General features: G+C 36.5%; 1 protein-coding gene across 1 annotated transcript in view; it reads left to right on the top strand.

Moving 5' to 3' along the window:
- LOC117178472 (spidroin-1-like) overlaps positions 1–10,129 on the top strand; it is a 39,762-nt gene that overhangs the window by 29,353 nt on the left and 280 nt on the right. Inside the window, exon 3 of the mRNA XM_033369899.1 lies at positions 3,213–5,423. Coding sequence (XP_033225790.1) covers positions 3,213–5,423 — 2,211 coding nt within the window. The remainder of the gene's footprint in view (positions 1–3,212; positions 5,424–10,129) is intronic.

Below are 10,129 nucleotides of genomic sequence, written 5' to 3'. Positions count from 1 at the left end.
TAAAATCCCAATCTCCTGAATTTATTTCAAAACAGTTAGCAGATAGATATATAAATAGAATCGCCGAAGTGCTCCGACCGGCAATCGTGCACCTTCGAGTTTTCAAATTCAGAAGAGGAGAAATGGGTTGGGCGCGCAACTCAGTCATTTACAGCGTCTCCTACTATATTCACACGGACATAGCCCTGTCATAGCATTGGACCACATCTCGTTTCAGATCTGGGATCACTGGTCTAGATGTCCCGGCGACTAGATGTCCTGGTGACTATATTTTGTGCGATTAGATTTCCGGCGATTGAATATCCCGCGACTGCTTGTCCAGCGAGAAGATGTACGGCTGATTGTAAAATTATATTTCATGATATGTAAAATTATACTGAAGCGATTAAGTGTCTCTCTAAAGTAAAGAATGTTTCACATTTTGGAAACATTAATTTATTTAATAATAAAAAATAAAATATTTGCTATTGATTCTGCATATATGATTGTATATTAAATTTTTATACTCTCATTCATAAGATTGTAATGTAATCGATAGAGTTTTCGATCTCCGGTTTTTAACGGATCTTTACGAGTTGGCACGCATAGAATCCGAAAATTATAAAATTTGATCAGTGTCTGTCTATTTGTATGTCTGTCTGTATGTATGTCTGTATGTATGTCTGTATGTATGGTTACCTGAATGTTGTAGCCACGGATATTTCCAACCAAAGCTAAAAATGTAGAGCATTTTCAATCGTACTTTCGTGACTTCTTTTGACTCTAGTTTTTGAATTCGTTAGTTGTTGACTTCGATAAATTTAAGCGCTGACAACCGACTTCGTCCTGACTTCATGACTCGGTTTGACTCGTCGCGTACTGTACATTGCAGCGTGATGTCCTCTTCGATTATTTTTATACCACTCAATCTCAACCGCGATGGCTTCGTTCTTACTTCGTACTGACTCGGCCCAGACTTCCCACTGACTCGGCACTGACTTCGCACAACGCTACGCTCATCTTTGCTGACTCACTACGTTGTATGGCGACTCTTTCCTTATTCTTACTACTTCAAGTATAGTTTTACTGACTTCGCCATTGCGACAACGACTTCAAATTTACGAGTTCATGCTATTCATAGTTTTACGTGATTTCGTTAAGACTTCACGAAAAATTCTAACCTTCGAAACGTTCGACTTCAGAGTGAATAGCCCCTCGCATTTTCAAAATTAATTTTTTTTAATTTCAGAAATTGTTATAAAAGTGTCTTATAGATACGGCTTGCAAATTATCCAAATAAAATTTTCAATTTAAATACAAATTAGAGAAGTTATATACTTTTGAAATTTTTTTAAATGTTCAGAGAAATAGAAAAAAATATTTCCTTGATAAAGTTTTTCAAATGGACACCAAGTATCGAGCTCAAAGCGCGAGTTTCGTAATAAGAATGTTTTTGATTTACGTTATAATATTTATGATATATCAACTTGGCGCGAAGCGTGTAACGAAACAGCCACATTTTCCAAATTAATATTAGATTTTTGTTCCTCGAATAATTTTTTATATTTTCCAGTCCAGACACAATATTATATTGATTAAGAGGCTACGTATATTTTGTTTTTGTGCATTTGTTTGAAAGCATAAGTGCATTTAATTTGTTTTCATTGATAGTATTTTTACCACTCAAAGACGTATTATAGTAATAATATAATAACATTACAACAATGTGAGAGAAATCAGCTTCAACTAATTCATGATTTATAATTGCGGGCCTCCTTCGCTTAGAAGATAAATTTCCCGAATTTAGATTAATTATTTTTGTAACCTTCGATTCTCTTATTGACTAGAGATTTTCGATTTCGTCAATGACATCTTTGGTGTCTTCAACTGCAGTCGCGTCAGCTTTAGAATTTGACCTTGAGAGTTTCCCCAGTAAGTAATGACGGTATTACAAAATTTTTCTTATATAATCATTTAAAAATTCCTTAATAAACGTTTTTCGAGCATTTTTTGGGTAGCCTTTCAACCAGTGAATTTTAGCATTATGCGATCCTCTGTTTCTATCTATGCGTATTTCTAGAGAATGGTTGTTCCTGAATATCACGCACGAACAAAGGTCATAAGCTAAATTTCTAGGTTTCATTTAGCAGACAATGTTGTTAATCAAAATTTTATTAAATCTTGTTTCTTTTCCACAAAAAATTAATTTCAAAATTTGTAGTGTCATATTTCACGATTGAAACGGGAACGACGCGTTTTTTCAAAGATTAATTCATGATAAATTTGTCGATCTTTTTTTAAACAATTTTTGTTTCATTAGTTTTTAAGTATCTTGTTACATTTTGTAAAAATTTTTTGTTTTTTATTTATATGTCTTTTTTGACCAAAATAAAAAATATTCGCCCATCATCAATATATTAAAAATAAACTTTTAGATATCTTTTGGGCAAACAACTTTTATATATTAATTTTTTCGTGCTATAAAAAATGATTCACAACAAATTAAAGATCTTTTTTGTGAAGAATTTTCGTTTATTCAACTTTTTCTGTATCTTGCGTAGTTGTACCTGAAAGTAGAATTTTTTATTTTTATCAGCCTAAAAAATGGTCGAAAGTATGTATTTGTTTATAAAATGAATTTAGTTAGACAACCATTGTTATCAGTATTAAAAAATCCTAAATATTATTGATGGTACGCAAGAAATATTAATTGATTAAATATGCTTTATGTCATTAGGGTATATTTTGGATTATTGATGAATTGTGACAGAGCATTGTTTTTACATGTATACCAAACAAGTAATCGAATAATAAAGATTATGATTATATTTAAATTCAAAGATGCACTTATAATTACTAATCAGCGTATGAACAAAAATTCGAAACATATGGATAAAACTTGCAAGAAGTGTCTTTACTGCTTTTGTAATATTTTCGATGAATACGAATAATTTCCACAAAATAGGAGTATCAAAATAAAAATATACTTTTGTATTGAGTAAAGAAAACATTATTTACCTTATATTACAAAAATGTGTGCATATTAAATAAAAATTTTAACGTCTAGCCTAGTCCGTCCAAAAGTACTTTCCTTGGATACTGCTGTGCAATTAATCAGTGATTAAACTAATTGAATCCCACTCCAGTCTGCTCGTGTAAATATTGTCACCATAGTATTAAAATATCACGCTATCTTAAGAATTTCATGAATAATTTGATTTCTTATTTTCCAGACCTTGGAAATGCTGAAGGAGACGGAAAAGTTGGAGACGGTGAAGACGGAAACGTCGGAGAGGGAGACGGTGAAAATGGAAAAGGTGGAGATGGAAAAGGTGGAGACGGAAAAGGTGGAGACGGAAATGGTGGAGACGGAAATGGTGGAGACGGAAAAAGTGGAGACGGAAACGGTGGAGATGAAAAAAGTGGAGTCGGAAAAAGTGGAGAGGGAGATGGTGGAAGCGGAGAAGGTGGAGGAGGTGGAGAAGGATCAGGGTCAGGAGGATCAGGGTCAGGAGGATCAGGTTCAGGAGGATCAGGTTCAGGAGGATCAGGTTCAGGAGGATCAGGTTCAGGAGGATCAGGTTCAGGAGGATCAGGTTCAGGAGGAGATGGTGGTGAAGGAAATGGTAAAGAAGCTTCTGGCGGAAATAGTGTAGACAGTACAGACGGAGGAGGTGGAGATGGTAAACGTGGAGACGCAAAAGGTGGAAAGGGAAACGGTGCAGACGAAAAAGTAGGAGACGGAAAAGGTGGTGACGGTAACGGTGACGAGGGAGGCAGTGGGAACGGAACAGGGGGAGATGGAAAAGGGAGAGACGGAAACGGTGGAGAAGAATCAGGTTCAGGAGGATCAGGTTCAGGAGAAGATGGTGGTGAAGGAAATGGCAAAGGAGGTTCTGTCGAAACTGGTGGACAAAATTCAAATGGAGGAGGTGGTAGCGGAAAAGGTGGTGACTCAAAAGGTGGAGATGGAAAAGGAGGGGACGGAAAAGGTGGAGACGGAAAGGGTGGAGGGGGAGGCAGTGGAGATGGAAAAGGGGGAGACGGAAACGGTGTAGAGGGAGGCAGTGGCATTGACAAAGGTGGAAACGGAAAAGGTGGAGATGGAAAAGGGGGAGATGGAAATGGTGGAGAAGGTGCAGATTCAGAAGGATCAGGTTCAGAAGGAGATGGTGGTGAGGGAAATGGTAAAGGAGGTTCTGGTGAAAATAGTGCACAAAGTACAAACGGAGGAGGTGGGGACGGAAAAGGCGGAGACGCAAAAGGTGGAGAGGGAAGCGTTGGAGACGGAAAAGGTGAAGACGTAAATCGTGGAGAGGGAAGCAGTAGAGATGGAAAAGAAGCAGACGGTAAAGGCGGTAACGGAAACGGTGGAGAGGGAGGCAGTGGGGACGGAAAAGGTGTAGATGGAAAAGCGGGAGACGGAAAAGGTGGAGAAGGATTAGGTTCAGGAGGATCAAGTTCGGGAGGAGATGGTGGTGAAGGAAATGGCAAAGGAGGTTCTGACGAAACTGGTGGGCAAAGTTCAAACGGAGGAGGTGGAGACGGAAAAGGTGGAGACTCAAAAGGTGGAAACGGAAAAGAAGGGGACGGGAAAGGTGGAGACGGAAACGGTAGAGAGGTAGGCGGTGGGAACGGGAACAGTGGAAACGGAAAAGGTGAAGATGGAAAAGGGGGAGACGGAAACGGTGGAGAAGGTTCAGATTCAGGAGGATCAGGTTCAGGAGGAGATGGTGGTGAAGGAAATGGTAAAGGAGGTTCTGGTGAAAATAGTGTACAAAGTACAAGCGGAGGAGGTGGGGACGGAAAAGGCGGAGACGCAAAAGGTGGAGAGGAAAGCGGTAGAGACGGAAAAGGACAAGATGAAAAAAGTGGTGTTGAAAAAGGTGGAGAGGAAAACGGTGGAGAGGGAGGCGGTGGAGACGGAAAAGGTGGAGACGAAAAAGGTGGAGGTGGAAAATTGGGAGACGGAAACGGTGGAGAAGGATCAGGTTCAGGAGGAGATGGTGGTGAAGGAAATGGTAAAGAAGGTACTGGCGAAAATGATGTACAAAGTTCAAAAGGAGGGGATGGAGCAGCAGGCTTTAATGAAAAGGCATCGGAAAGCAGCACTAGTCCATTAACAGCAGGATTGATAGGTGCAGCAGGAGGAGCTTTAGTAGCAGGAGGAATAGGGTATAAAAAAAATCAAGAACTAAAAAAACAATTAGAAGCTCGTAATGGAAATGATGGTTACGGTGGTCATGATCATCATCATGGTCGAGATGATGCTCATCATTATGGTCGTGATGATGATCATCGTCGTGGACTCGATTCTAATGACAGACGCGATGATAGACACGACGTCGGTGGTAAAAAGGACAATAATCCTGCTACTAATCAAGTTGAGCACCATGTACATCACCATGGGCATCATCACTATAGTGATAAAGATAGGGAAAAACGTAAGAAACAGAAAAAGAAGGAAAAAGAGAAAAGAAAAAGAGAAGCAAAACAAAAACAAAAAGAAAGAGAAAAGCAAAAAAAAAGAGAACTGGAAAAACAAAAGCGAAAAGAAAAAAAAGAAAAAGAAAAACAAGAAAAAAAAGAAAAACAGAAACAAAAAGAGAAAGAACAAAAAGAAGAAAAAGAAAAACAAAAAAAAGAAAAACAAGAAAAAAAAGAGAAAGAGAAACAAAAACAAAAAGAGAAGAAAGAAAAAAAAGAAAAAGAAAAAAACTGATGAAAACGAACATATGGGACATCATGGTCATAAGGGAAAGCATAAGTTTAATTAGGATGAATAAAGATTTAATAAATCCAATTGAAAAATTATTAGAAAACAAAGATACAAATAATACATTTTCTGCCTCATACTCACTCTTATGCCTTTATAGACACATCTTAAGCCAATGTTAATATTGCAATAATTCTAAAAAATAAAGACACTACACCTTGCTAACTGTCGCACTTTAATTTTTATTCCGATGTATTCATTCATTTATTTATTTTACATATCTTTACAATAATATATAAGTACGTTTATTTTAAAAATATTAATTGGTATAAGCAAAATATAAAGTATATATTTGAAAAATTTCGAGATGTGACACAAAATGTTTTGTTTTGCTTTTTTCATAACAAATTTTGTTACTTCAAACATATTATCCAACCTGCTCATAATAAATTCATGTTCAAATAATATATTATATTAATGAGTAGTTTGTCCAGTAATTTTGTTAGACAAGAATTAAAAAATGATATGAATATTAAAGTCTACTCGCTGCACTGGCACATTTTAATCGCGGGCTGTTCTCACTACACGTAAGTTTGAGCGCGCCCAGGGCGCACGTCTTTCGAATCTCGGGCGTCATGCTCGATATAATGTATTAAACTTGTTCTTCACGCTTGGTCTCTGTGCTTCCCCCAAATGTGTTCATATAGTTTTTAAATTGTAAATCAAACCATTGTAAACTGTCATTTGGCCATTGTTAACTATACATTAAAATTTTTTCAGGAACTTCTCACCCTGCATGATAGCTTTTTCATCGGTCTTAACATGGAGAATGATATTTCGGCAGACCACCACCCACCCCTGAACGTATAATGTATTTGGGGAATTACTCCATAATATTTAACTCTATTATACGTTAAATGCATTTCATATGATTTTTGTAACTACTTCCGGGACTACTTATTCAGATATAATTAATTACTTTTGTTGCAATAATCTTCATCTGCAGTAATTCATGGTGGTAACCATAGTTAATATTGGTTTTTAAAATAACATTTTTCTGACTTAGGGCGTCTCAAAAGTTTAAAAATTGACGAAAACTGCATAGGTATAAATTTACATAAATCTAATATTCCATCATAACACTGCCACACAAAAAAATCTTTTTCTGGGTCTGGAGGCCAAACCATGTTTACTATATACTCCAGCATATCAGGGTTTCGACATAGCCTTCGGACTCCTTCTAATCTAATATATTTAATAATTCAACGTTTTGACTTTAGCCGTATATTAACCAAAAATTAGTTTATCCAGGCACCGTGATCAGGGTCATAATGAAGGTCATAATTCAGAGACTTAGCCGGATCACAAATGGAGACACACATAAATCGAATGAATAAATTCCACGCGTTTCTTTGAAAATGAAAACCCAGACGTGCAAAAGTTTTTTAGATCATGGATTCGAATTTAGGGACCCCAAAAACGTATAGTAAACATGGTCTGACCCACGGGCTGGGAAAAAGAAAGTTTTACGAGATTTTTAAAATGTGTCAAAGCCCTGTCTTACATGCTGCATTCACGAACAAACTATAGGTTGAGCTATAGGTACAATCACGTAACGTTCAGAATTAGAAGAAGTTTTGCGGGTCTTTTAAATATGAGACACTTTGCACCAGAAAAATGTATAAATCAATGTTTTAAACAATTCATTAATGGTTTTCAAAATTTCTCTTGGCTTGGCTCTTAAACTCGCGGCTTTTCCCAAATTTTTAACTTATTTTCTCCTTCTTCGTAAAAGCAAAGCAAGAATCGGTTATAATTAACAGAAATAATTGTTTAAATAATCTATTATTATTTTTCATCATATTCTCTTATAACAAAGCTTGATAGTTGCAGTTTTTTGTACACTTTTTCACTTTTTGTACACTTTTCAATTGGCGTGTAGTAATCATTAATTAAACTTAAAAAACAGAATTGTTTAAATAATTTATTCTAATTTTTAACAAAAAACTTTCTATATAATATATTATTATTGTTTAATGTTTATGTTTATAAATATTTAACTTTGCCAGATCAGGAATAGGCAGAGAAGAATCGATAAAAATATTGAATAGTTCAAGTTTTATTTCAAGTATAGAATACTTGGCAGACTAAGACCATTTTTGAGAACCACACAGATCATTCATTCGTTTATATAGACATTTTTGTAAGATATAAGATTTAATGTCTTGATTGAGTTAATCACTTTACTGATCCGAAAAGATCGGGGAACGATCTGTCACGATTCACTGCTGCTCGCACACTGGTTTTCTCAAGCGAGAAGGCATCACACACATCACACACTCACTAAGAAATCACGTGACTTCAAACATTCATTTGAATAATAAGGAAACCAAAAATAGCTTTTGACCAGGCGATGTCAATAAATGCCCGCCTCGTGAGTGGTAACTGCACGATGAAAAGAAAACAATAAGTTCTTAATCGAGTATTTGTCAACAACGCAAATGCCGCCGCCGTAGAGAAACAGTATAAATGTAACTAAAATTTAATAGTCTTAGCCTCCCGCCATAATCCACTACGTTTACATAATAATTATTTTTTAATCTAATTATAATAGTTGTTCAGATTTCGCTCATTTCTTTCGCTCTGACTGGTAACAAACAAATCTGAGTAATCGGACGTTCATATTCCAAACTGGCAGTTTTTACGCGAACAGAACTTACTAAATCGCCCTTATCCTTGTAGCATTTAATTATACCGCCTAACAACCATCTAGAAGGCGGTAACGAATCATGTTTTATAAGAACGATATCACCGATCACAAGATTGAGCTCTTTGTTGACCCATTTGTAGCATTTTTGTAAAGACTGTAAACAATCAACAGCCCATCTTCTCTAGTAAATCTCCGAAATTTGTTGTATTAACTGCCCGTGTAGCGCAATCGGCCAGATTATCTTTAGTAGAAATTTATCGCCATTTCGCGCGAGGTACCAGCTCATAAATTAGGGAAACCCTATTGGCAACAAACACAGGCCAATTGGAAGGATGTCTTCTTAGCCAAGCCAAAACTGTTACGGAATCAGTGTGGCAGTAAACAGGTATTTTGTCCAATGAGATAGTTTCAATGACAAACTTCAGTATCTTAGTTAGCAACGCAGCTCCACACAACTCCAAACGCGGAATTGATACATATTTAACAGGAGCTACTTTAGATTTAGCCATTAGTAGGCAAACATGAGCCTCCTTTAAATCTTCACTAAGAATTCTAATGTAAACGGAAGCTGAATAAGCTTTTGACGAAGCGTCAGAAAAGCCATGAAGCTCGAATTCAGAGTTTTTCTGCAGTTATCGCGTCCATCTGAGGACTTTAATTGCTTCTAATTTTTCCAGAGAACCAAGATAATTTGACCATTGAATTTTAAGATCATCAGGTAGTCTGTTGTCCCAGTTGTAACTGCTTAACCACTTTTTTAGTCAAATAAGGAGCACAGGCAGTACCGTAAGTAACGGTTAAAAGTCTATAAGCGACGAGCCTTTTATCAGGAGAAATCCAGACAATTCTTTGATAGTCGCAATCCCGAGGGTCAACTAGAATTTGTCTAAACATTTTTTCAATGTTAGCCATATAAACAAAGCGATGTGATCTCCAACTCATAATGATTGAAACCAAATCATTGAGAATCCTTGGAACGACGTGAAGATAGGAATTTAAGGAAGAATTATGGGAAGATAAACTAGAAGCTTTGAAAACAACCCTCAAATTAGTAGTGGAACTACTTTCTCTCAAGATAGGGTAATGAGGCAAATACGCAGTTTGTAGAAAGCTATCCAATTTCCTTTCTTGAAGAAGTTCCATGTGTCCAAGGATTTCATATTCTGATAAGAAACTGGACTATTGTAACAATAATTCCGATTTCTCTGATAAACGACGAAGTACTTTATTCAAAACGATCTTAGCTCTCTCCAAGGATGCACCTATTTTTATGGGAGGACCATTTTTAAAAGGTAAGCGTATCATGCTTACCTTCCCAGAACTCCCCAGAACCTGGTTAAGTCTTCATGCAAGACTTCGGCTGAAATAGCCTGATCTGCTGTAACTGGAATGTTAATTTCTATTTTATTTGTAATTGAAACCGGTCCAGATAATATCCAACCAAAAACTCAACTCAAATCGACTTGATGGGAGCTAAAGATATTTGGATCTGTAGGAATTAAATTAAATTTTGCTAACTAACTTAAAGAACCAATATAACTTCTTCAACCCCATATACTACTGCCTTAACCTCTTTGTAGCGTGGACTCAATATTTTCATTGCTCACTCGGTAGGGACCGTGCATAAAGGACGTCCGCTAATTTTTTATAAAACTAGAGTGACCCCTCCCTTATGTCACACATGGTCACATTTTTACTAACCACCCCCTTCAAAAAGACGTCAC

This window comes from Belonocnema kinseyi, chromosome 8, assembly GCF_010883055.1.
Source record: "Belonocnema kinseyi isolate 2016_QV_RU_SX_M_011 chromosome 8, B_treatae_v1, whole genome shotgun sequence".
NCBI lineage: Eukaryota > Metazoa > Arthropoda > Insecta > Hymenoptera > Cynipidae > Belonocnema > Belonocnema kinseyi.
The sequence above is the reverse complement of the archived record's forward strand: the minus strand, read 5'-3'. Positions and strand labels throughout refer to the sequence as shown.